We start from the raw sequence: 27,991 nt of genomic DNA on the forward strand, positions 1-27,991 counted from the left end.
TGAGACAGAGACAATCACAATATGAATACAATATGATAATTAATTAATAGCACAGAATACATGACCAAATAATGATGCACTGGCAGATCTACTGATTGTGATTAACAGAGTCACATAAGAAATCCTTGATTTCTCCCACAGTTACAACCACAACATCAACCCCAATCACTGATCAAAGTCAAATGTGCATGCAGTAGCTTCAGACTTGTTAGCAAAGCAGTAGGTCAAAGTAAAATCCTACCTTTGAAAATGTGCAACAGGAGTTAATTCTTTGTCACCTCATGTTATGGTAGGACACACACATATACACACACACAGACACCAAGGTGCACCAAAAGCTGCCCCCTCTAGAGAAGAGGGGAACACTCTCCCAGCACACACACACACTACCCTAAGATACACATATGGCACAATCACATTAAACACACAGCATTCCCCACACTGTATATAGATAACAGGCCAAAAAGATGAATGCCATTCATATACACGAAGCAAAATAAAAAGTGTTTGAATGTAGCCTGCTGAGTTTTCTTCTGTGAGTTGCAGACGTTGCACGCACATACTGTACTCTGTACTGTATTTCACATGTAGAGGACTGAAAGGTGACAGCTCCCCTAGACTAGTTTTATATAACCCCCAGCTGTCATTAATCTATTCAATCAGAGCCCTTTAATGAAAAAAAATAAATACCTTGGCTACACTCTGCCCCTTTTTAGACATGTAGGAGTGGATATTAAAGATGCATGAGAGATGAATGTGCTCATTGTCTTCTCCTGTGCTGGCTGTACCTCAGCTTGTCACAAGCTTACATAGCAATTAGCTGCTGGTTTGGAAGATGTCACCAACTCGTTCATCACTCCATGTGATGTCTATTATCACAAATGTTTTTTAAGGAGACTGAATTAGACCCTGACGCTCTCATGAGTTACGTGTGTATTATGGGTATTTAGTCAAATTTTAGTCTTGGCATTGAAAGAGAATGACTGGTCCCAGTGTGTTTTGGAGAATTGATGAACTGAACTGAACAATACACCTGAAACTGATCTGTTGATTGTAAATGACTGGGATTTGGGTTCAAGAGCAGGGTAGATGCACCTCCAAATAAAGCTTTTCAAAGTGTTATAGCCATAGTGTCTATAGTTCACCAGCACCAGGCTTTCACTGATATGGCTAATTTGCTCGGAGATGATATACAGTATGAATAACGGTATCATGAAAGCTGTTCAATATGGTTCTTATTTTGTGTTCTGCACATCAAAATGGACAACAGTGACCACCGACTTCAACGTGCTGACACGTTGTGTAATCACCATCAGAGACAGGGATCAGCACAAACTCAGTGCCTGTGTACAAAACTAAACAATCTGTGCCCACTCGTCCTTGTGAATCATTCTCAAAGTCTTTCTACAGTGTACACAGTGTGTAAACAGCCCAATTCAAGATCAGGATTTGCTTTATAGAATGAAGGACAAAACGGCTTTGATGAGTTGCGTCATGCTTAGATGGAAAGCTCATAACTGACACTCTTGTCATATCAGTCAATGTCCATTTCATAGCAAACTCCATTTCAAAAAGAAGGGAAGGGTAAACAAGCCTGGCATTCCAAGTTCACCACAGAATTCATCATTCCTATAAAAAAATACACCCTCAGCCCAAAAGTAGAGCTAATTTAATCCGCAAGGAAGAAAACTCTATTTCATAGCAGTCGTCCATTCAGAACACTCATATTTCCATGAAGCAGAAACCCCCGGCTGAAATTCGAGGAGACACTTTTCGGAAGGAATGCATTCGGTGGGTTGAGGGCCAAGCTTGCCCTGTAATTTGTGAACGTACAGAAATGTGTGACCACCACAGCCGCTAAAGATAGAAATCTTTGTCTTATGTCATCATTTAACCCCAAACTATTTCTAATTGCTCTCATAGACCCCTTTTCAAATGAATGGGTCTCCTCCAATGCCATGTGTGGACTTTTCTGAAAATAGCCCACCTTTTGGGACAGGACTAATATTGAGATGAAAATGTGGGCCTATCTGAAACTATTCCCTCTTAAAGGAGCTTTACAGTGGCATCTACCATAGCTGGGTGGCAGGCAGGCAGGTGTAGGTTTACTTCCCACAGGCTAGCTCTGGGTTCTCAGTTAGTGGGATCATATTCAAACCATCAGCTTTCATATCATGTCTCTGCCTTACCATTACAGAAAGTATGAGATAATCAGAGTTGTTTACAATCCTTATAGTGCTACTATTTAAAGTAGGCCAATTATAATTATTTTTTATTATAATTTTGTCCCAAGGAAGGTGTTTCTTTATTTAATCAATTTGTATGTACTGTTCAGTGACTAAATTAGAACAAAGAAATCTAAGGCCACACTATGTTTCTTTCAAAATAGACCTTGGCCTCCTGTTGCTGAACTGCACAGGGTTTGAATTGGGGGGAGGGGGGGATTGGTAGAGCATGATGTGGGTTTGGGGTTTCAAATATCCTCCAGGAGTTCTACATTCGTTGTAGCTGAACCCACTTGGATCATTAAAAATCGTTCAGGGGCACGGCGGGCTCTGTCCTCAACGTCTGTGCGGCTGAAACCGTAGAAACTGCGTGTTGAAATGTAGAAGTCTAAATATGACAGGCGCCCGAAGCACACATTAGTGCAGCGCATGGTAGTTGGACGTGTGGTCAGATATTAATAATGAACTGAAGCAGTAGGCCGACTGAAATATTACCGTCATTGTCCCTGTCTAGCATATTCATTGTCCCAAAATAGCAGATAGGCGATACTTTCAACGACATTAAATAAGGTCCTGCATGCACACCAAATGAGCTCTCCAAAAGACTGTCCTCTATATGGAACCTTTTCAGAGTATTCTTCTATTGTTGTGTAATACTTTAACAGAGTGTACGGTGCAAGATAAAATTACTATATGTCATTAACTGTTCTTGTTGTAAATTTTTTTTTGAAGATGCCATGAAGTGCGGGGGTTCATGCAGGGGTGCAAATAGAGTCAAAACGCTTCCCAACTTGATTTTAAATGACTATTCTTTTGGCGGCCTAGTTTTGACGAGGTAAGATGATCATCTTTCCCAACCATTTTCCTCACGTCTCGAAACCTCTAAACGTATGTTTGTTTGTCTAATACTCACACACACAAACGCCTACATACACAATTTAAACAAGGATAATTGTCCTATAGGTCTATTACTGCACAGTTTAATGTGCCGGGATTTTGTAGAGATAGTGGGCTCACAGCCTATACAATTTAGAATGAATGCACCATTTGTCAATTTTTGTGACAACATTATCAAAAATTATTATCTGCCTCAGTCTATGTCACTGTCTGATTTTGATATGGACTATAGGCCTAAAAATAACAATCAAAAAATATAATTCGATGCCTTTTAAAAATGTAGCCTAATCTATAGAAGGAAGATGGTCAACATTTGTTTTTGATTCTGAAGTAATCTTTTATAATAAAAATATCCAAAAGAAACCACCTCTAAATCAAATAAAAGCTATTAACTCAAATATAACACCAACTTATAGCATGCCAATCAATTTACACTATATTTACCGAAAGTGTCGCAATATTCAGTCAGCCTACTAAAATAATAGGCCGATAAATTATTACTGTTCACTATTCGGCAACATTTTGCATTGCATTAAATAAATGGGACTGTACACCTGTAAAACCCACAAGTTAATGTAAAATCTAGTAATGTTGTAAAATATCAATTCACGTTCGGTAACAGATAATGAAATAGGTAGCCTAAATTAAGTAGCCTACCCATTTAATAAAAAATACATAAATTAATTACATTAATGAACGAAGAGTACGAAAATGTTAAATATGCGTAATTCGTCCCAGAAAAGAAACAGTCTATATCCTAAATATCCTTTAATAAATACATTTACTAGATAATCTGCATCAAGCATAATTTTCGTTCGAGTTATAGCTCGACAAAACTGCTGCGTTACAGCGAAATTATTCCCTTTAATATAGGTTATAAATAGTTTCATATGTTGGCTTTTCTCTTGTGATTTTTAGATGCAGTCTGTACTTTTCAGCCTGCTGCCTGTGGTCGGGCCCAGGCATTGAAAAGACAAATGCGCCAACTAGTGTCTAAACTCTGACATTACCGAGCAAGCGTTCTCGGATGGGTGTGCCGTTTTTTAAGGAATACAGACGATTTATAAAATATTTAAGCCCTAATTGATGGCAGTGTGGAGACATTCTAAGCTATGTGACGTGACATAGTCCTATTGCTTTGTTGTGTCGAGCTACTGTCAAACGTTTTATTTAGTTTACATTTTCTCCAACTCTGCGTGAGACCTAGACCATTCAGTTAAAGTGACGGATCTAAATTGAGTAATTCATTTTATTCAAGATATGCCATCCAAAACAAAAGTCTATAGGTGACGTCTAGACGGCTTTATTACCAATACCCATTTGCCTTCATTTTAATTATTGTGCATGCACAAAGAAGAATGCTTTGCAGGCTTGTTTTGCATTTTGACATGTTTTGACATGCCTTGTTTCAATTCTCATATTTCTTTTCTTTTTTTCACTTTTCCAAATGTATTTGAAATAATTGAAATATACGATTTAAATATTGTTTTGTTTTCTCTCTTTATTTTTCCTATATAACAGTTTTGTGGCTTGGAGCAGTCCAGTGGTTCGCTAATGTCCCCCATGGTGGACCAGGCAGTGTAGAAAGTACAATTTTTATCAGAAGAATTGATGTAGCATTGTCGGTAATGTTAAAGGCCTAACATTATATACTTAGTTACAATAATCTTTGCAATAACAAATAACACACTACATCAAAATCATAAAGGCACACATTCATAGTCTATCAATAATTAATAACCTGTATAACAGAATAAAAGGGTGAGCAGGGAGAGCTTTCACTTCGCTTACATTGGAGAGATTGTGATTGGTCTAATGAAAGCCCAACCCAGGCGACTCATTGGTGGAAGCCATCGCCACACTCCAGCACTAAAATGACTTGGGTAAATAATATCACGGCACTCTTCACTCTCACACCATCCTTCAGTCAAGCAACTTCTGGTTACTTTCCTCTGCTTAACCTGCCATAGGACTAAACTTCCAAACACAAGCGTATATTATTGAGTGAGAGAGAAATAGTTGTTTTACGCAAGTAAAACCTAACGTTTACCTCGGTTTATTTTTCCAATCCATCAAGGATAACTATAAGATTATATACGGAAGAGAGACAAATACTCGATAAAGGAACTTGTTCACTTGATGGTGAAACATCGGACAACCGCGTTCCAACCTCCGAGTAGAGAAACTGAATGACTGACTTTTTTGAGTATCTTCTGCGTGCGCCACGGAGTCTGGTCTCATCCGAGGGGCAAGAATCTATAGAAGGAGCTCCAGGCACAAAGCGTGATAGACACATTTAACATTGAAGCAAGTCAACAACTCAGTGGACTCATCACCTGTCCGCATTTGACGACTTTTGGATTATAGTTTGCTCCCTCTCAGGACACTTCATTTAGTCAGCCTACTTTCATAATCGTATTTGTTGAACTGATAATACGTTTTATTTCAGTTGTAATCTACTTTAAAGTCTAATAGTCCGCATTGATTTAGGCTAAATGCGTTACCTGTTTGGGGCCTATTTGTCTTCGGATATGTGGTCGAAATTGTAATGTTTGTGTGGGCATTCCGTCAAGCGCAGAATAGAGCAAAGCGTAGACCAGTGGACCGTAAGAACGCTTGGAGAGATTGTGGTTTTCTAGTTTTGCTGTAGTCAGTGAGAAACAAGAGCAACTGAATGTTTCTCAAGCAGCTACATCCTGGGCAGATGATATAGCTCAAAGTCAACCGTCTCTATCGTTTTGAGATAAAACAAGATTCCAACTCAACATTTCACTGCGCATTCAGCTCCATCCCCCTGAAACCGCAGGACTTGAGCTGTGAAACGCCGAAAAGCGGGAAAAGACTGTTACTTTCCTAAAAACCCAAACCACCCTCCAGAAACCTAGTGAAGTGGCCTTGACACAAGCTGTTGTGATGCATATTCCCGTAGACCCAACCACCACCAGACGGTTCACGCCGCCATCCACGTCGTTCCCCTGCAGTAAGATTGGAGACGGCAGCGGGACCATGGGCACTCCTGGGCCGCTGAGAACACGACCTGAGACAAGGAATGTAGTGGACGTCCTGGCAGACCACGCTGGAGAGTTGGTCCGGACTGACAGCCCAAACTTCCTCTGCTCTGTGCTTCCCTCACACTGGAGGTGCAACAAAACTCTGCCTGTGGCTTTCAAGGTAGGCTAAATGACCCATGACTAACAGATTTTGGCTTCCGAATAGGCTAACAATAGCGATTCTGAGGTATGGTAGGCCAATGCATTCAATAGTTGCATACTTAAACGCAATGATATAGACCTAAAGTCATACAAATATAAAATAGGTTTAGAGCATAGAGATTAAACAGTTTATAAGAGGAACTTTTAATACCGCATCTGATCTTTGTTAAAATAGTTCATTATAATTTGTATTTCTTTAATTATAATAGGCTATAGTTTGGCCTACTTAATTAAATAGCCAATGACTGATTTCTGACAAGCACAATACTTTTTAGATGTGTAGGCCTATAGGCTACCACAGTTGAAACTGAAGACCGATAGTAACTAATTGAGGAAACCTAATGTAGACAAAATATACATTTTACATTAAATTCAAAATACATTCCCAGCGTAAGTGTCGTCTCGAATTGTTTGGCTATTTCTTAAGGCAGACCTAAAAATCGGTAGTCAGTTACAGTGACTAACATTAAGTCATTTATGTGGCGCTATTTTAGTCAGTTTATGCTATCTGTGGTTTTGCAAGAATTTACAAATAATAATTTATGTAAAATTTGTCATGAGACTCTGGCAATGATTTTTGGAACGTTTACATTTATTTGGCATGGGACGTTATTTGTAGCCTATCCAATAAATTGACCACATTTTCAAAACAAATATTAAAACCTAATTTGATGAAAATACAAGACGCGGTTTTCTTCTGCCACCGGATGAGGTTTGGCACTCAGTCTGTTTTTGATTTTGTTGAGCGCATGATGACCCGGTTTGACTGCGGTGTTCTTGCAGGTTGTCGCACTTGGTGATGTGCCCGACGGGACCCTTGTTACAGTGATGGCGGGAAACGACGAGAACTACTCTGCGGAGCTGAGAAACGCGTCTGCGGTGATGAAGAACCAGGTGGCCCGGTTCAACGACCTGCGTTTTGTTGGCAGGAGTGGACGAGGTGAGGAGGAACTTAATTTGCTCCATATTCTCACTGTGGCAGTCACATGGTTCTTCTATGAGTCTACCTAAATCTGTTTACCTGTCATGGCAAACACCTGATCTGCGCAATGGCCTTCTGTATATACAGGCTTAAGAATAATTTATCAATTTTAATGTGAAAATGAAATTACCCAAATATAATTAATTTATCAAATGTGAGCATCACATGAAAAACCACGTAGCTATTCATTTCCCGGGGCGATTTGCTGTGTCAAGTGCGCGCCACCCTTTACGTTAGGCTATGCCAGGGTCTAATTATGGGAATTATAGGTACTTATTCGTCTTAAAAATCAGTGTCTATGAGGCTACACACTTGAATATGTGGTTAGACATTGCATTATAATGAAATAGCTCAGCCCCGCGTCAACTCAAGAACTGATGCATCTCGCCACCCGCCTACTTTTCACTCTCCCTAGGCCTACCCACTCACTTTGGGTAGCTGCAGCCATGGAGTTGCCTGAAAAAAAATATTCCGTGCTATTGCTTTGCACGTTTGACTGCTTTGCTGTTTACACACCTCAAGAAACTAGTGCAGGAATTGCTGGCATTCCATCTGAACCATCTCTCACACACAGCCATCCTGCTGGCCGCTGCCCACGAACTTGCATATTTCCCTTTAAATGTTACTCTTAAAATAGTTGCCGACTGATGAATGGAAAAGGCTTTCGTCTCCGAATTAAAAGTACCTTTCATTTCTGTAGTCAATTACCCCACCTCAGGATTCCTTTCCCCACAGTCTTATTTAACAAGAGATGCTTTTTTTAAATGAAAGCGCCGCTTCATAGCCTAGGACGAATAAACGGACCGTTGCACGTTCTCTCTCTCTTTCGCCTTTCATGCAGATTGGAGCTCAAGGAAGCTCATGCAAGACAGCCTTGTTGAACAATAAACTGTCACTGTAGAGAATTTCGAACAATCTGGAACATATTCCCTCAATAATCAGAATCATACACACATTTTCAAAGAGGTGGTCCGCTCTCTTAATTCACAAACTTAAAAGGGACGTCATCTGGTGGCGGATTTAATTATGCAAGCCGAGTGCGGTTGCAAACAATATACTTTATGATAAAAAAAAATCGACCCATATTCTAATGAAAAAGCCTCACAAAGCAAGGGTAATCTCAAGTGTACTTGAAGATGAGTTGATTCCGTAGGTTGTAGCAAGGTAACTAACACTATGTTTTTCACCAGGCAAAAGCTTCACCCTGACCATTACAGTGTTCACCGGCCCACCTCAGGTAGCCACCTACCACCGTGCCATCAAAGTCACCGTGGACGGACCAAGGGAACCACGCAGTGAGTACCCTCTCTCCCCCTTTTCCCCCTCTACACACACTGAAGAGTCCAGCATGGCTTGTCCAGTTGTACTGACACTTGAATGTAAAAGTGGTTCATTACTATGGAACAGTAAGCTAGTATGGTGGAATATTGTATAGTAGTATAGGAATACTATGTAGTAGGTTGTGTACAAGGAGCAGAGAGAGAGAGAGAGAGAGAGAGAGAGAGAGAGAGAGAGACATAGTGTGTGTGTGTGTGTGTGTGTGTGTGTGTGAGAGTGAGTGAGTGAGAGAGAGAGACAGAGAGTGTGTGTGTGTGTGTGTGTGAGTGTGAGAGAGAGAGAGAGAGAGAGAGAGAGAGAGAGAGAGAGAGAGAGAGAGAGAAAGGGGGTGGGGGACACAGAGAGAAAACGGGCTATTACAGGCATAGGCTTTGAAAGAGGAGAGTGTCATCAGTTCTAAAAGTGCCACATGAGTCAGATGCAGATGACACAAGAAAATATAGCTGTGTGTGTGTATGTGAGAGAGAGATTTCAGTTAAACTTGTCAGATCAAGCAGTCTTGGGCTCGACCAGTAATTGTAATATACTGGAGACAGTACGTTTGTGTGTGTGTCTCTATATGGCAAACGCAGACCCACATGACCACACTGCTCTGGTCAGACACTCCAACCTGGTTGACCACATACAGTAAGTGACTGGTTGACTCAACACTACGAAGACTTAGCCCCAGCTGCCAGTCAGACATCCTGAAGCTATACAGTAGTGCGGTCAGACGTGTGACCATGTAGATGTTTGAGAAGGATAGGGTGACACAGATGAGTCATTAGCTTGCAAAAAAGGCTGATTGTGTATCTGGTTGTGTATCAGTGTGTTCCTGCCCAGGGTAGGTTAGACTGGTCATAAGGGTAGGGTTTCATGGCCATTCCTGTGAAGATGATGGTGTTTATTGTGGTAATCCTGTGCAGTTTTTGAGTGGACTGTGAATGGGCAGGATTGCTATGCCCTGTGCTCATGTCTACGAAGGGGTTATTTGGGACAGGGCAGATTTAGACCAGTCAAAACAGACCAACGGGCCAGTAAAGGTAGCCCAGGGGTGGTGGGGGCCGGTGGAGGGGATATGGGGGTTTTGCGAGTGGCTGTATGCGAGGGGGTTGGTGCATCACCCCATCATCCTGCCAGGCTGGGGGCTATTTGAGGAGGCGTTGGAAATAGAGAACAGTGTGGAGAATAGATAGGGAGGACTAGAAAATAAAAACCCAACTGTGTGTGTGTGTGTGTGTGTCTGTGCGTGTTTGTTTGGATGCAGTGCAGTGCAGTTGCTGGCACGAATATACCGATTTGAGGTCTGTTTGTCTCCACATAGATGCACTACGAGAAAATAGCTTCGCTCAGTGCATGTGCTTGTTTGTGCGAGTCTCTCAGGTCAATACAATATCGGCTTCCTGTGAGGTCAAATAAGCCGGCGCAGACATTAACGGTGTCTCCTGTGTGTCACCTGTATGACATCTCGGTCCACGTGCCCCTCTTGGGCTGTCGGAGGGGCTGGGCCACGTTCGCACGCACCCTATAAAAGACTGGTCGTTTAATTCCGACAACGAGGAATCGAGCCACAAGTTCCATTTAACTGGTCTGGAAACGAGTCTGAGGCAAGTTATGAGATCCAGCACCAGCATACCCTACTGTTATTTGATAACGTGGGACTATTAGTGGAGCCACAGTGTAGAGGTGTGTGTGTGCAAGGTGGCAGTTTGTTTTTCTTTTGATTACCCACACCATAATGGTCACAACCACAACTCACCAGACACACACCATACAAAAGACACCGTTTATGGGTGCGTATTAGCGACATCATGTAGCATTACTCATTCATTTTGCATGTAGCATTATCGGACGTGCTAATGGGGTTTTTGTTGTGATGAGGGACCTGGAAAACCAGGCCTGGTTCGGCCTTGCCTACTTTCACCAGTTTAGTGTCTGACTGTCTGCCTGCCTTGCAGATTGCTGAGGGGTTTATTGTTTGTTTGTGGGGGCCTGTAACATTTGCATGGCTGGGAGCACTAGGCTATAGGGCGGCTGGCACACAGGGAAGAAGGCTTATTAATGTTTACAGATCCAGTCTGGGAACCTGATGGACAGGACTGGAGATCGCCCGCGGCAACGGTCCGCCTCAAAATAAAACACTCAGCACTGTTGTGCACAAATGAAAACATACGAGCGCACAAACACACACAAAAACACAGAGATGAAAGGAAAGGACAGAGCTGACAAACACACATCGCGTACACGTACACACACACACACACACACACACACACACACACACACACACACACACACACACACACAGTGCTTCCTCAAACAGAGACAGTGGAAGAACCATACAACCCTGTGCTCACTTACACACAGACAATAGTTACACATGCATAGAGGTGCATACACCTTCTGTCTTCTCACTCTCTGCCGTGTCATGATGCTAGGGTTTCTTCTTCTCTGACACGGCTGTGTAATATCTACTAAATGTGGGCCAGCCAACCCCAGAAAGCTCCCTCTCAAGTCAGAGGCCACACTGCTTTCTCAGAAGCAGCTCTGTGTACGTCAATGCATTTCAGGGAAGAGAAAGCCACTGTGAAAGAGAGAGAGAGAGAGAAAAGAGGAAGAGACAGTAAGAGACGTCAACAGGGAGGATGTGACGGGAGTGTCGAGACCCTCCCTGTTGAAGCAGACCCCCCACCCCATCCCCTTCACACATCCCGCCCTTGACTCCCCGCTGAGTTCTGCAGAGTGTGTGTGTGTGTGTGTGTGTATGAATCAAAAGAGCATGAACTCACCAGAGCTGGGACAGTGTTAAAAGTAAGGACTTTTTGGACGGTGTGTTAAAAATACTGCTTCATTTTGCAACAGGTGATTTTTGTCATGATGACCGGTCACTCATACAAACAATGCATGCTCGGCGTGTATGAACTTGACTGCATCGAAAAGGAAGTCTTGAACATTCTCAGAACAGTCCCCAGTTGTAGCGTATTGGTTGCCTGTATTTACTCTGCTGGGTGTATTCACACAGACAGAAGCAGTCGTGGGGGGGGGGGGGGGGGGGGGGGGGGGGGTCAGGGTGGGTGGGGGTCTGGGTTGTCAGGTTGATTCTATTTGCATTTGGCATGCAGACTGTACAGACGTATGCAAATACACAAAACAATGGACTCTCCCTGGGATTCTGCTGACTCTCTTCAAAGTTAATCAGAGACAGATATTTGCGTGTGTGTGTGTGCATGTTCACATTGTATGGTGTAGGTGTGTGTGTGTGTGTGTGTGTGTGTGTAGACCTGTGTGCACCCATGCACCTGCCAGGTGTGTCCTCCCCTTTAAGTCGTCTGCTCGGCCACGCCTATAGCTCTGCAAATCACATGAAAGGCTCGCCCCTCGGTGTGAATTGCTCTCTCAAAGGCCACTTTGATGTTGAAAATGGAGATGGGTGTTTTTGAAAGGATAAAAAAGGGCCTACAGGTGTATTAGTGCCAGGAGAAAGAGGAGAGAGAGACAGCATGACGTCGCGTGACGTCGGGTGATTTCCTGTTGATCACTGCCGCCCCCTCCCAGACTAATCATAGGCTGTGGAGACAGAGTCACAATCCGCACTGCTGGGGAGGACAGAAAACAGTAAAAAAAAAATACAAACCAAAAAAACCTCATTACATGAAACTCATGATCCTTCTGTGCATCCGATTGGACACAAGTCGTTGAAAACGTTTCCCCTCTAGAATTGTTTGGAATGACCCGGGGCAACTCCCTGCAACTTTCTCCCTGTCTCTCTGTCTCTCTGTCTCCCTGTCTCCCTGTCTCTCTCTCTGTCATTCTAAGTCATTCTCAGTCATTCTCTGTCCATTTCTGTCTGTCTATATCTCTCTTTCTGCCTTTGGGTCTCTCTCTCTCCCTCTGTCTCTCTCTGTCACACTTGGCTACGGCGATTAGAAACTGAGCAAATATTGTCAGACTGATAAATCGCATGGAATGCAGTCACTCAGTTGAATGGGTTTTTATTCGTTTGAGAGGAAGCCTCGTTTCCATTCGATTCCAGTCTTAGTTGGACACTCGTCTCCAGTGACTTTGTGTGGAAGTGGAGCAGGGGAGGACCCAGGGAGCCAGGGGGAAGCCTGGAAGGAACTACCAGGAGCCCCCCCCCCCCCCTCACAGGTCCTGACTCCTACTGACACACTACCAGGAGCCCCCCCCCCCCCTCACAGGTGCTGACTCCTACTGACACACTACCAGGAGCCCCCCCCCCCCTCACAGGTCCTGACTCCTACTGACACACTACCAGGAGCCCCCCCCCCTCACAGGTGCTGACTCCTACTGACACACTACCAGGAGCCCCCCCCCCCACAGGTCCTGACTCCTACTGACACACTACCAGGAGCCCCCCCCCTCACAGGTCCTGACTCCTACTGACACACTACCAGGAGCCCCCCCCCTCACAGGTGCTGACTCCTACTGACACACTACCAGGAGCCCCCCCCCCCTCACAGGTCCTGACTCCTACTGACACACTACCAGGAGCCCCCCCCCTCACAGGTGCTGACTCCTACTGACACACTACCAGGAGCCCCCCCCACCTCACACACACACTCATTACAGCACATGGGGAAGATAATCCCACTAAAGCCTCCCAGTGAAAGCTCTGCAACTGAGACCAAATACCCAAACCAGACACAGAGAGAGAAAGAGAGAGAGAGACTGCATAAATCCTACCTCTAGCTCCTTCTGTCCTCCTCTCCCCCTCTCTGCATCCCTCTGTTTGCTCTCCTGAAAGTCATTGTGAGATGAATGTCAAAGTCTGTATGAAGTCAGGAGAAAAGTAGAATGCAGCATTGTCTGACTTTGTTCTGGTCCCTTTTTCACAGGCTTCAAAGTCTGTAGTCTGCTGCCGTCTGGATACAGACAAACAAACACACACACACACACACACGCCGGGCCCTCACCATGTGCACTCACAGGGCCCCAGGGCCAGAATGGCCTTTCTTTCTTTCCTCAGAACTACTTTTGACTTTGTATCTACAGACGTCACCAGTAGACGGTGGAGGCGCAAGGAATTATCACATTATTTACTCAGGCGTTCGCTCCAATTTCTTAATTTCTCTCTGATGATGCAAGGAGAGTGTGGGGATATATTTTCTTAGAAATACAGAGAGAGAAAAAAACTTCTGCTCTTTAACAGCCTGGCCCTTCTCTCTCCATCGCCCCCTCTCTCTAAACTCACTGCCCAAACGTCTGCTTTTCCTGTTTACCTAACTATAAGGGGAAGTAAAATGGCCTCTCTGTGTGCTTACCCTTCCCTGTTTACACTGACCTGTACGGGAGGGAGCCATTACGACCTTTTAGACCTAATTCAATAAAAAGGCATAGATCTGGATTTAGACAAATAAATGGAGTACTAGGGAATATTTTGCTACATTTTATGACAATAAATGTGTTTTTCTACGCCAAGGAGTGTGTGTATGTGTGTGTGTGTGAGGGGGGGGGGACGGGGGACGACATGTGGGAGTAAAGCACCTGCTGCTTACTGGAAAAGGCACTGTATTTGGACTACTGTGCGGTTTGGCCTATTTATTTGGCTGGGCTTAATGGGAAGGAACTGTCAGCCATTAATAGACGTGTGGAGGTGTGTGTGTGCGTGTGTGTGTGTGTGTGTGTGTGTGTGTGTGGGGGGACAGACGATATCTTCAGTAAAACAGTGGTTACCAGCCATGGTGTGCTCTGCTCGAACACAGTTCTGTGCTAGGTTAGTTACTTTGAGTTACAGTAGTTGAAGATGGTTCCAGTTTGAGAGTCTTACTTCCTGCCACGCTCTGTAGTCATCGATATGGATCAGGATGATACGACATCCACATAAAACGATGACAAATACAGCACGGATTGAAACACATACACACAAAGATCCACACTCCCCCGCCCATGAATCCCTTTTTCCCAAGCTTTTGTTCACACAGTCGGGGCGTCGTGCCTGTCCTTCCTGTCAGTTGTCATTCTGCAGAACAGTGCGTGTGTGTGTGTGTGCGTATGCAAACATGCGCAGCTTGCGAGAGCGAAGCTTCTACAATGCCTGTGTGTTGCACCCATACATGCTAGTCCGTGTGTGTGTGTGTGTGTGTGTGTGTGTGGCGTGCGTACGCGTGTGCTCGCGTGTCACAGGCACCGATGTGTGAAGGCGAAACCGTTTGACACATCTGCTGGTGTTGCATTGGTGCATGCGACGGCTCGCTTTTCTTTCCCACAGATCTGCAAAGTCCCCCCCCCCCCGCCCCCGCAGCTGACTGCTTGTGACGCCTGGAAGACCCCTGCAGACAAACGCACACACGCACTCACACTGTTACCGCCCCAAACTCTCACATTCTGAGCTAAACACAACACTCTCAAAGCAGCTTATTTCGCTAATAGGATCCGTCACCTGGGCCGGGGGAAGGGCCCTCTCTGTTGCACGGTGCAGAACCAGCAGCATTGGGAGGCTTTTGGGCTGCATGGTGGCAAACTGCCAACAGGGCCTGAGAATCCCTCTGAAGGGGAGAGAGAGACACGCTGAGCCGTGCAACAAAGGAGGATGATTGCTGTTGACGTGACACAGGGTCTGTCGTATTGTTATTGAGCGTGTGAGGGATGGAGGGGTCCACCCCTCACACTCATCTCGCCTGCCTCAACCTGCAGCCTGTAGCGCCGTCCCAGTGTGGCATGGCCCCTATTCCTCACACAAACATGTTCTCACACACACACAGAACGCAAACTTATCGTCTCATCAGTAGAGGAAGACATGCCGTGCCTCAAACAGTCAGTTGTGACTTCCGCTGTGAGCGCTCGTGTCAGAGACTCGGTCTCTGTTCCCCAGGGGAAGCCTGCGCCATTCTGACATCTGTTCTCCGGAGATAGCAGCGCAGGTAGACAGACCGGGGGGCAGGAAGCCAGGCAGGCAGACAGACAGACAGCAAGGCAGATAGAGGGCAGACAGGCAGAACGGCAGGCGGTTAAGCAGGCAGACAGACAGGCACAGTAGCACAACTTGGCACAGTCTGAGAAAGAGAAGTATAGGGAGAATGTTGTGCATGTTGAGTTCACCTGGTTACCTCCAAAGAATTTTTTTTAAATTAATTACATTTTCGTGTGGAATCCAAAGTAGACAGTGAAGACAGGGCTGGTCCCACAGTGTATGAACTGGTGTAGTGTGTGTGATTATGTGTGTTTGCACGTCAGACATATTTATTTAGGCCCAGACGAGACAGCCACAAACACCACTCAAGAATAAAAACCCACATCCTTCTAGGTCAGCCTCAAAATAAGAGCTCTGATTGGCCAGACCGTGAACACCCAGCCTTGTGATTGGCGGTGTTTCTACTACAGTACTGCCACCGTTGCTAGAGTCTCTATATTCATGATAGGAACCAAGTGCAGAGTGAAAGAGGAAGTCAGACAGGGTAGGAGAGAGGGAGGGAGGAAACAGGGAGGAAGAGGAAGACAGGTGTACGAGGCTTTACTCAACAGATGTTGAAACGGCTTTGGGCTCCGACGGTGAAGGGGAAGTTCGCTAGCACCAAAAAAACGACTGCAACACTCAACGGTCGAACTGGGTCACAGTTCAAGGCTTAAACAGAAGCGCTAACAAACAGACAATCACTTAGCACCCATCCTCTTAAATGACCTGGACTGCATGCGGGTTCAGACACATGAATCATGTGCTTCCTGGTCAGTTAAACGGGCCATGGGGAAAGCATGCTGTGTTGTTTTGTGACACCAAATGTTTTGCAACACAGTGAATCCTCTTGCCACCAGCATCCACAGCAAAGGAAGGGAGGGGCGCATGCTGTCAGAACATCTCATCAAAGTCAACAGCACCAGTCAAAAACAACACCCTGGTCTGCAGCATTCTATTAGACTCCATTATAGATTCAGAGCTTATTGAAATCAATGGGCTTTTAACATTATACCATACACATATAAAGGATATCATATGTCATGAATTGGAGTACCTAACATTGAGTGTTTGTGATATCATATGTCATGAATTGGAGTACCTAACATTGAGTGTTTGTTTACTTTCTAGACATGTCAAACCCCTTAATTGTTGTTCCAAGCGCAAGAAAGGCTTTCAGGACCCTGCTTTATACTGTCCATATACAAACAAGCTTATGACAGAGTCTGAACACAGCAGGCTCACTTTCCAAACAGTTTGAAAGACAAGTAGTGATTGGCAGTGCCTTTGTTATCATTCAAGCCTATCAAGTCCATTTATATGATGAATACAAATATTTACACTCCAGATATACTCGGCGAGGACCTGGGAGAGGGCCAGAGCACATACTGGCCTTTGCCACCCAGATAGGGTTTCACTTTGCCCATGAAAACGCACCCACAGCCCTTCAACTAAAACAAGCCTGTGTTTAACGTGTCGCTCTTCGGGAAGGAACATATGTTTCTTTCTTTCAAAATGGAGGGGGAAGGAAGGGAGGGAAGGGAGGGAGGGGCGAGAGGCGGAAACAAGCAGTCTGAGGTGGGCGATAGCTCAGTTGGACCTTTCCCATCAATCAACTTCGATAAAAAGGATGTTCACCCGGTCGGAACACAAATGCAGAAGAGCGAAGCCCGGTGCGGCCGTGTCTCCGCGGTGTCCCCTCTCAAGGTCTGAACGCCCCGGAGAAAGAAAAAGAGAAAACCGAGCAGAGAAACGGCCATCCCGTCAGCATCGCCCCCCATTTTTCCCTGCACCGTTAATACCAGACCATTTTTATATCGGCCTTTTTATTTGGTCGACGTTATCGTAATGCTTTCAGAAGACGTGACCGCGACCAAGGGAGAAGGCTAGTAAATCTCCAACCTGCAGCATCCATTTTGCCTCCCTATCGAGAGCCTCGCAGGTCCAGGCCTCATGTGTGTCGTGCTCCCAGTCCTATCTTGCGGTTATGATATCATAGCGAGAAAAACAGGGCATTCTCTCCTAAGTGCACCCCGACACATTAAATATTCATCCCACCGCAGGAACCCCTCCACCCCCACTGAAAGGGGTTGGTGGTGCCCTGAGACCCAACCCCCCCACCACCACCCGTGCCCCCCCCCCCCCCCCCCCCCCCCCAGCCACCCCCTCCAGACAGGCCGAGACCCTGCAAAGTGAGAGTCAAGCACTGGTGGTCTACCAGACACACCCAAGCTGTATCCAGGGTCAGGCCTGAGGAGAGAGCTTTAACGTGGAGTTTAACTGAAGGCCGACATCCGTGGCCCTTAAACAACAAGCTGGGACCAGCCCGCAAACAAACAACCCATGCTGACATCTATCGTAGGAGCCTGGTCTTAGTTCCCCTCCTTTTGGGATGAAGTGTAATGTCATGGAGGGTGAGGTTTAAAAAAGAGAGAGAAAGAGACGAGAAAAGAGGGGGCGCGTCCAGAAGAGTGAAAGGAGAAGAAAGGAAGAGAGTGTGTGTTTAATGTCCTCTATGTGCTTGATTCCAGATGGGACTGTTGAGGGGCAAGTCTTATATAAAGAGGCAAGAGAGAGGGAGAGAGGGAGAGAGAATAAAAGAGGAGGAAGAGAAAAAGGATGGAATCTCAGTTGATTAGTGGTGTTAACAGTGACTTGGCCTGGGTTAGGGCTTCGGGCCTGCTCTAATGAAGCCTCTGCTCCCATGCTTCTCTCTAATGGCAAGCCAAAGCCCCTACTGGTAGTACTGAACAGTGTGTCCTCACACACACACACACACCATGCCAGCTGGACCCCAGCCATGGGATCCACTGCTGTGTGTTTATTCGTTTGTGTGTCTGTGAGGTTGTCTATGTACGTGTGTGCACATGGAGTGTGTGTCTGTGAGGTTGTCTATGTACATGTGTGCACATGGAGTGTGTGTCTGTGAGGTTGTCTATGTACGTGTGTGCACATGGAGTGTGTGTCTGTGAGGTTGTCTATGTACGTGTGTGCACATGGAGTGTGTGTCTGTGAGGTTGTCTATGTACGTGTGTGCACATGGAGTGTGTGTCTGTGGGAGGCAGTATGATCACTTTCATCCCCAAAGAGCCAATTCATCCCAGACCACCGAGGGCCAGAAAGAAACTGCCCAATTATCCATTTTCCTCGTCTTTTTCTCTCCACCAGTGGTGGGATATATCATTTCCTGGATGTCAGATGCTTGAGGTGGTGTAAATCTCTTAATAACTACACCAGGACACACATACAGTATAGGGCTGGGCTGGGCTTGCAGGCCGGTCCTCTGGCCTCCATTGCTCTGGACTGAGACACACAGTAGCTACAGTGTGTATGGACGATGGAGCCAGTGTGTGTGTGTGTGGGTGGGTGTGTGTGTGTGTGTGCGCAGAACAAGATGAGGAGGTGGTTGGCCCTCCTCTTCAGAGTGTGAATAACAAGATCTGCGTTGGTTTCCCTGTGTCAAAGTAAGGGGGTGTGGACAGGCAGGCAGTATCTCACCCGCTGACCTTTGAGTTTTCTCACGTCCCACTTCTGACACAGGAAGAGCTAACAAACTCCCAACGGTGTCTTACCGGAGGCTGATTACTCATACCACCCAGACACACACACACTGCAAAAGGGTGTTTACTTGACTGTGAGTGTATAGGGAATAGTCAGTTTGTGTGTGAGAGAGTGAAGGCTGTCAGTGATTTCAGTGTGTCTGTGTCTATACAGACATTACATTTCTCCTCAAGCTTAGTCCACCTCTGCGCACGCACACACACACACACACACACACACAACGGATAATTCTATATTGTACATAAAGGGAAAAGGGAGTGATGGCTACCAAATGGACAGAGCGGTAAACGAGAAGAAACATTACCCTGGGGTCAACTCGGAGGAGAGATATATTGCCCATGGGTCAGTGGAGAGAGAGAGTCCATATCAGTCGCTTGGCTAGCCCTCTTTATATAGTGATAAAATATTCAAATCCAGCCATTACTTCACATTAGGCTGCCCAACGGAGATGCCAGGCCAGAAACCACAGAATGTATACATGTGCCTCCATGCTGGTGCACAGCTAGTTACATTACAACCCACTCTTCCATTAAAACCTCATCCGGACTCACGTCGGACAGTTATGTGTGTTCACATGTACTTTGTGTGTGGTTTGTGTGATTGTGTGTGCGTGTGTCCACATGTAAAAGGTTTTCTTCCTCCTTTTCCCTGGATGAGGTATCTAAGTGATAAGGGCTTGAGTGATTTCCTTTGTCTGTTTTAGTGAGAATAAGATGTGTGAGATTTGTTCTTAGAATGTGTACAGACACACACAGACGGATGAGTCCTTCAGTTTGGAAAATATGGCTGGGTGTTTCCTTCTGAGTAAATGCAGGGTCAGACAGCATTTGTGTGTGTGTGTGTGTGTGTGTGGTGTGTGTGTGTGTGTGTAGTATGTGAAGTAATCTCCTCCAATTAAAGTACAAACTGCAACAGAACCATGGAATCAAAGGCTTGTCAACCTAATAATAATAATAATGATTCTATTTCGGAGTTAAAACCTGCGTGTAACAGTGGGAGATATTCATAGCTTTGACAGTAATTTCCCCACTAATTACAATTTTAGTTCAAAATAGAATGCAGACTACCTTTTCGAAGGTTCCCTCCATACAGACTCTCACAGGACTGAAAGAAAAAGCAAATATATGACAGCAGAACTCGCACGAGTGAATGTGTTATTATTTTTGCTATTTTTACACTTTCAGTATTGCAGTGGAAATATCATTAGGTGCCATGTTCTTCCCGTCAGTGTAGGTGGTAACTTGGCTCCTCTCTCTCTCTTTCCCTCCTGCTCTCTCTCTCTCTCTCTACCCTTATCCCCCTTTCCCCTCCCTCCTCCACCTCTTGTCTCTCTCAATCCCCACCCCCCCTTTCCTTCTCCCCCACCTCCTCCCTCCCCCCTCCCCCGCCCCCTCCTCCAGGACACAGAGTGAAGATGGAGGACCCCCAGAAGATGCAGTTCTCTGACCGGCTCAGTGAGATTGAGAGATACCAGCGTGCGGGCCTGAGGATGGGCCCAGGGAACACCAACCCCCGGCCCATCCACCAGGGCCTAAGCTCCTCCACACAGTCCCAGATAGGTAGGAACACACAGACACACACACACACACCCCCACTCCACATCGTCTTTAAAGTTACAAATCTCAGAGACGACCACTACTCCCTATGTCCAGTGATGGACCATGGAAGGTATTTCAACATGTCAATGATCGAATCACAGAGGAGTCAGGTCTACTACCAACCCACCCGTACTGACACAGTACTGCCTGTCTGGTATGGTCAGTGTAAGCTAGCGAGGACCTGGCTGTACCGTAAGGCCTGACTGTGCCTCGCTCAGCAGGACCTGCTGATAGCAGTGTGTTAGACCTGGGGGGAGGGTGCATTTACTGGAAGACTTCAAAGCAGCCAGCGAAGGCTCTGTCCCCAGACGCCCTGCGTCGGCGGGGCCCAGGATGGGTGGCATGCAGGGTCCAGTGTGGGGCCAGGTGGCCGTGCAGGGCCGGCTGCCAGGGCGGACCACGCCACACTAGAGCTTCAGGAATGTAGCAGGCACCCGTTAGCTGGGCAATCACGTCACTCTCAGAGCAGCCTTACAGGGGATAACTGCAGCTGAGGCTCCATGGAGGGGGGGAGGGAGGGGGATATGTGTGTGTGGGTGTGGGTGTGTGCGAGACAGAAAGGACGGAAAAGAGAGAAAGGGAGAGAGTGTGTGCTTGTTTGTGCGACATAGACCGTAAAAAAGAAAGAGAGAGTGTCTGTGTGTGTGTGCGTGTGTGTGCGTGGGCGGAGGCTGGAGTGAGGATGAGTGTCCACTCTCAGACATATGTCAGTGCCTCTGAACGTGATGGCATGTCTGGGAGTTTGCAGACAAAACACACACACACACACAAACACCTACACACAGATACATACACAGCTCCCACCCACTCTTTAGTTCTCATGCGGGGCGAGGGTATATATGGCTGATAGGGAAGCTCATTTCTAGTTAAAGCGGCCCTCTTTCTCCCCATATCAGTCTGTTGTGAGAGTACAAAGGTCTTGTTTGGGACTGTTCAGCTAAGTCTATCTGTGTGTTCTTCACAGCACGGGTCTGTGGCCTTGTGCTGTGCCCGAGTCACCATGTGTGTGGGCCTATCTCTAATGGCAGGGGGGAGAGAGAGAGCGGGGCATCTTCACCGTGTCCTCACCCCTCATCTGCCTCACAGCCAGCAGTGCTGATGTGATGTTGACGTTACTCCTTCCAAACAATGTATTACCCGCACGGAACACGTCGTCCATTTTGAGACGAGCGTTGTTGAGGTTCCGCTGAGGGCAAACAGCTGGCGTTCTGACAACGTGTGGCGGGAGCATGTCGTCTATGATTTATTTTGTCCTTTTATGTGGTGTTCCAACGGTGTGTGTTCCTGCGCACTGACCAAGTTATCTTAGTGTTAGATTAAAAGGCTTGCTCGGAGGCTAATCCAGAAGGGCTTGGTTAACACCAGAGACTAGTTCTGGTCTGGTGGCAGAGGTGTACAGGCAAACGCGGTCATGGCAGATGGAGAGAGCCTGTATGTATGGCTCTAGTCTGCTCGGCCTAGCAGGATTAAGGCAGGAGTTAATGCTTTATAGACCTGCCAGGGCTCAAAGACCTGCACTGTTGCAACACACACAGTGACAGATAAACCGAAACACACACAGAAATGCACACACACACACTCTTCCAGACACAACACATTAATGTGGCTGGGAGCCGCCAGGGTTGAGAGGCGTAGAGATTCACACTGATTCCACACAACAGCCGCCAAAGACCGGGGGCCCTCTTTGAGGTGTGTGTGTGTGTGTGGTGTGTTTGGTGTGTATACACTCGCCTGTGTGTGTTCGTAAGGGGCGGTGCCTTAGAAAACCACACACCTTAATCTCTGGCATTACCGTCCTGACTACCTGCCTTCAGGGCAAACCACGCTAAAATAATTAAATAACATTGGAGCTGCTTTTTACCCCTCTCCTCTGCTCTCCTCGTTTACACAGATAGACCATCCACCACCGCCATGACACCCACCACTGAGCCCATCCATGTATATATAGCCCCTCACACCCAAACAACGCTCTAACACGACCCTAAGCTCAAAACCAAAATAGTCTCACTTGTATTAAATCCTGCATCACAGACACATAAAGGTATTTACATATAAACACCGCACACACCTCCGATTTTGGCAGCGTGGGGAGGCAAAGTTGTATTTTCTAGATTAATTTAAGACCGAGCTGTTTGTTTGAGATTCGCAAGAGTGATAGACCGTCAGTCAACACGTTATAATTAAATGGATTCCTGTCTTGCCTGTTGCAAAAGAGGTTTCCATTATCTGTCTTGTAAAGATGGATAGATGGGGAAAATACAATGTCATCTCTGGCTAAAGACCCTTGCTTCATGTTGCAGTCTGAACCATGAAATAGTGTCTGAGTTTAGTTGTCAACAAGAGGAGGACGAGACATTCTCGAGACACTGCTCTGGATCCTGACACACACACACACGCACACACACACACACACACAGGGACAGGAACGAGTACCCCACACATACTGCACACAGAACCGATCGAACTGACACGCACGCGCGCTTAAACACACAGACAGACACACACCCAACGTTACGTGCCAGTGTTGCAAGCTGTACTAGTGGCCCAGACAGACAGAGTAATTAAGAGCTCATTACAGTGCATGCAGCGACAGGACTCCAGCATGCTGGCAGACGCTGCGCTCACCTCTTGTTTTCGTTCAGCCGAGGCTACAGGTGAGCCTGCTAGACCCGTGGAATGATCCTCCATGGGGGCAGAGTGAGGGTGGGTGTGTGTTTGTGTGTGGTGGGGGAGCTGTGTGTGGTTCTGTCAGTGCAGTCAAGCATATCTGACACACAGACAATAAGGCCCAAAATTGTTACTCTGGTTTCCTTAACGTCAAGTGACGTGCGTATGTGTTGGAAAAAAAGAAAGACAACATTTTTACCCCTGACATTCAAAGAATGTCATCTCATAAGCAGCGGCGACATATCAACACATATTCATACGTTCATACCAGGGTGTGCTGAGAAGGCTGAGGGAAGAGAAGACAACGATATACATTCTTCAACGTGAGAATCTCCAGAAATGATCCTGAAGACTGTCGTTTTCTTCTCCTCTAAAGAGGCAGACAAAACTAAACAGGCCCCTGGCTCACAATCTAAGACCCAGCCGAGACCAAAACGACTCTTTCAACTTGAATGTGTGTTAAGATGAAGAAAAAAAGAAAGAAAGCGAGAGATGACAGCAGCAATTTAATCATCCCCAAAAGAAATCCTGGGCCTTTTGAGGTGGTATCATTTAACATGCTATTTGTTCCAACACCTGTGTTCCTCAGCGAAGACCAATATCAGATACTGGCATAACTTGCCGCCATCCAGTCAAGCACTCCCTGCTTTGATGAAGGCCCAAAAAAATGCTGTTTGTCTTTCTCCTGGCTCTGGGCGTGTGTCTGCGCGCTAAGCTACTCTACGGCTGATAAGTACCTGCAATCAAACACACTGTGGTTTCAGTAACACTCATGCCCTGATATGGTCCAGTCGAGGCCACACTAGTGGAGCAGGTCATAAAATACTAGCCCCAACACTATGTCTCTCTGGATCTCCTCACTGAGAGGGCTCAGGGAGGCCTCTGTAGGCTTGTGTGCCTGCCAGGATGCTGCAGTCCTGGGGTCATGGTACAAAACCACCCAGATGCATGTGGTTACGCCGCACACTCCAAATATATGCCGTGTCACTGCACCATGTTGCATGTATAAACAGCTGTCCCAGTAACAATGGCACATTGGGACAGTGGAGTCGAGTCGGACAGACCTAGAGACCAATAACCCCCCCCCCCCCCCCACGCACACACACACCTTTCTTCCTCGTCCACAGTGACCACACTGTTTACTTCACACAAGCCCACTGGCAGTACAGGAGAGAGCCCGTGTTCCACACACACACACACACAAATACCTTTGCTGGTGTTGGTATGGCTTGGCTGGCTGGTAGATCATCAAGTTGATTTCTGGTAAGTGGACGATGTTAAGGCTTGCTACTGTAGCTTGCTACTTGCTACCCCCAATGTTCAGATGGGCAGCAATGCATGCTGGTCCATGCCAAACCCATACAGGAAAGTCACTCCACGGCCAAAGGCAACCTATAAGAGCAGGAATCCAGACCAGAGTTAAAAGATTGTTTTACTTCTTTCAGGCTTTTATTTACATAATATGCCAATGGAGTTTATTTGTTATGGTGCCTAAAAGCTTCACTTGTGGTTACTCTCTTCCGAGTAACCCTCGTATGAATAATTCAAACTGAAAATGTTTTTGTTCCTCAGTGAACATCTATTCTCTTTTGAAGCTACCTCCTTTAGGGGGGGGAAAGAAAAACAGAAGTGAGAGCAAGTTTCTTTTTTCCTTTTTTTTTTCTTTTTTTCTTTTTTTTACCAGACTCGACTGTTTGTGTTAGTTATAATTTCACATCAGAGTCTGGTCGAGTTTTACATTTCAGCAATTACTGAAACTACATGTGTGCCATGAACAGTCCCTATTGAGTCTGGGGAATGGGGGGGGAGAGTGTTCAAATAGAACATAGGATTTTTCAGCCGTCGTGTTTGTTTTTGCTCATGTTTTAAGTGAGGGCTCAAAAGACATATCAAATGTCCCACATAGCTGAGCCAAGGCCGTGTTCCTCCACTCTCAAACACGCTCGCTCTTTCTCTCTCCCTTCCTCTCGCTGGCGTCTTTCTCTCTCTCCCTCACATTCTCTCCGTCGCGACGCCCAGGGCCTAAGCGAAACAGGAAGCCAGCACAAGGCCCGGCATTCACTGTGTCTCAATGACACGCTTCATTTTGCCCGGCGCGTTACATGTCTCGCAGGCAGGCGCTGTCGGACACCCTCCCCACCCCCTCCACCCCTCACGAGGGCTGACGCCATCTTGACGAAAAAAAAAAAAAAGTCCGTCCCACCGGCGGCCCTTTCATCTTCCCACGATACACTGGAACCGCTAGCGTCCTGTTTATTTGTGTCCTCCTGGACCACGCGGGCGCCGCCCAAAAGCTACACAGTGACGCGGCCATTTGTCCGTCCCCCTTTCCTCAGCTCCCCCTGCCCCATTTCCCCAATCTCTAGCCCCACCCAGGGGCCGGCCTTCCTGTTAACAGGAGTAATCTGTGCCGCCGGTATTGAGCTTGTCCGTCGGCCAATCAAAATATTTGAAGGAAATGTTTATTTTCTTGTGCCGATCGCACCAGCTGCTTGCAAGCCCCCTTTCTGAATGAAGCCATTTATGTGTAAGAATTTGCCATTGTAAAGGCGAGGCAAGGACTCTCTCAGCAACAGAGTGCTGATGCGGGCCTTTGGAGAGGAAGTCGGAGGAGCTCTGGGGGCCACCACAGCTCTCTGCTCAGCCCCCGGCGTGGCTATAGGTGACCACCTCCCCCACACCCTCCACGACCAAACCTCCAAACCCCCTCACCTCCCTCGCCACCAGCCTCCAACCCGGCAGCTGAGGCTTAGGGTGGAGTTCCACTACGATGTTGTGTCCCGGCAACATGAGAGGACGTCGGATCATATTTTGTCAGTAAAAAAAAAAACGAAGCTGAGGCCTAAACATGTGAGAAACCTGTTTTTTGGAGGAAGATAAGGATTTCAGTTCATACCTTTTGCTTGTTGGTCGGTACGTCTAAGTACATGTGCGCTAAATCTAGTTGGAGTGTAGAGTGTGTGTGTGTGTGTGTGTGCTTGCGTGTGTGATTTGAGGCCACCCCTGTCCACAGTGGTTCGTGCAGGTTGGCTTGTAACAAGTGCAGCGTCTCAGACCGGGAGCAAACAGCCACTATTTGCATGTCAAATTGTCACCCAGCTGTGGTGTGGCCGTGGAGTGTGAACCTGGGTCCCACGAGCTGGGCCAGTACTCCTGCCCTCTCCCTCCCTCCCCCACCCCCCTCTCCCTCTCCATATCTGACAGCCCGACTGAACAGGCCAACAAAGGCCTGGCACCTCAAGAGGCCCCCTCGGCCCACCCCCCTTTCCTCCACCTCTCACTCCGCCCCAGTCCCCACCTGAAAGACCCCCAAAATATCCTCTCGGTGCCCATCAAACATGTTTTCCCAAGACCTCTCTCACTCCTGTGAGAACGCCCCCCTCCCCCTCCCCCCCACCCTGTCAGGTCAGCGGAGGCACTGCTGTCCCAGGTAGACAGCCCTCCAAACCACCAGATGTCTGATGCCTCTGACAAGGCGCTGGCTTCTTTCTCCTTGTGTGCTGAAATGGTGGAGAGCTTGTAGAAACCACTGACGTACTGTACATAGCATGACGTAACCTAACACAAAGCTTAGGTCTTGACTTAAGTCCATGTCATACATGTGTGCACTATCCCCCACCAAAACTTGTATTTTCTTGGTACTTTTCAAATACCAATTTCCGTACTAGTCAGTTCCATAGTTTGCTAAACTTGCTAGGACAAGTGTTGGAATACACGCCAATTTCTGCTCTAAGGGAAGCAGCTAAAATGGGCGCGTCTCTGTGTTGCAGCTCTGTGGTCGGAGCAGATGGACACCCCTACTCTGAAGACCTGCAAGGTGGAGGACGACCTCCGACCCTGGTCAGGTAGGTCACCCCCCCGCCCCCCCCCCCCCGCGAACCACGTCCAGCTCTTCACTGTCGTGTCTCTCTCCCTCCCTCTCACTGTGCCTACCTTTGCTGGCCTCCCTCTCTCTCTCTTCGTTCCTCGCTCCGCTCACAAAATCAGGAATGAAACGCATTAAACTCATTCTCTACTTATATGACCCTGAGTGGTATGTGACTGTGAGTTGCCGTCCACATGCGTGAGGGTGTGCATGTGTGTGTGTGGGTGTGCGTGCGTGCATGCAAAAAGCGGTTTCCAAGTGGTGTTTGTTCATTTCTGAGGCTTACTCATAACCCCAAGCATGCTGGGGGTGGGGACGACCATAAGAGATCGCCATAATTACTAGACTGAGAAAGTAGACATGAAAAGTACAGGGGAGAAGATTGAGGAGACTTGGCCTGTGTTCACCACATCAGCCCAGCCAAGTTCACACTAGGCAAACGGCGCGGTGCATCATGCAATTGTCTGGAGCAGCTAAGGACTCTTCCAAGTCAATCCATCATCCTATTGACTGGTTCAGATGATAGTTAAGTTATGAGAGTGGTCGAGCGGGTATTGCAGGCGCCGATGGGTGTTCCCCGCATTGCGACATTGTCAGGAGCACGCTTTTTCCAAATGTTAAAGTTTTGCCTTCAGGGTTCTGCATGTTGGTCATACCGAGATCACCCCTTCTCTCTCTCTCTCACTCCCTCACTCCTTCTATCCCTGATGATTTGGAAATCAGGTCTGCCGCACAAAAACCTCGGTCGTACTTCCCA

General features: G+C 46.8%; 1 protein-coding gene across 2 annotated transcripts in view; it reads left to right on the forward strand.

Moving 5' to 3' along the window:
• Positions 1 to 27,991, forward strand: part of runx3 (RUNX family transcription factor 3) — a 48,444-nt gene that overhangs the window by 13,170 nt on the left and 7,283 nt on the right. The window contains exons 3-7 of one of the 2 annotated variants that reach the window (XM_067242872.1): positions 6,052 to 6,293; positions 7,118 to 7,274; positions 8,507 to 8,611; positions 20,505 to 20,663; positions 27,140 to 27,214. In XM_067242872.1, the coding sequence (XP_067098973.1) occupies positions 6,052 to 6,293; positions 7,118 to 7,274; positions 8,507 to 8,611; positions 20,505 to 20,663; positions 27,140 to 27,214 (738 nt within the window). The remainder of the gene's footprint in view (positions 1 to 6,051; positions 6,294 to 7,117; positions 7,275 to 8,506; positions 8,612 to 20,504; positions 20,664 to 27,139; positions 27,215 to 27,991) is intronic. The other variant, XM_067242873.1, reaches the window with a different exon arrangement.

The sequence above is a fragment of the Osmerus mordax genome, chromosome 9 (assembly GCF_038355195.1).
Source record: "Osmerus mordax isolate fOsmMor3 chromosome 9, fOsmMor3.pri, whole genome shotgun sequence".
Classification (NCBI taxonomy): domain Eukaryota; kingdom Metazoa; phylum Chordata; class Actinopteri; order Osmeriformes; family Osmeridae; genus Osmerus; species Osmerus mordax.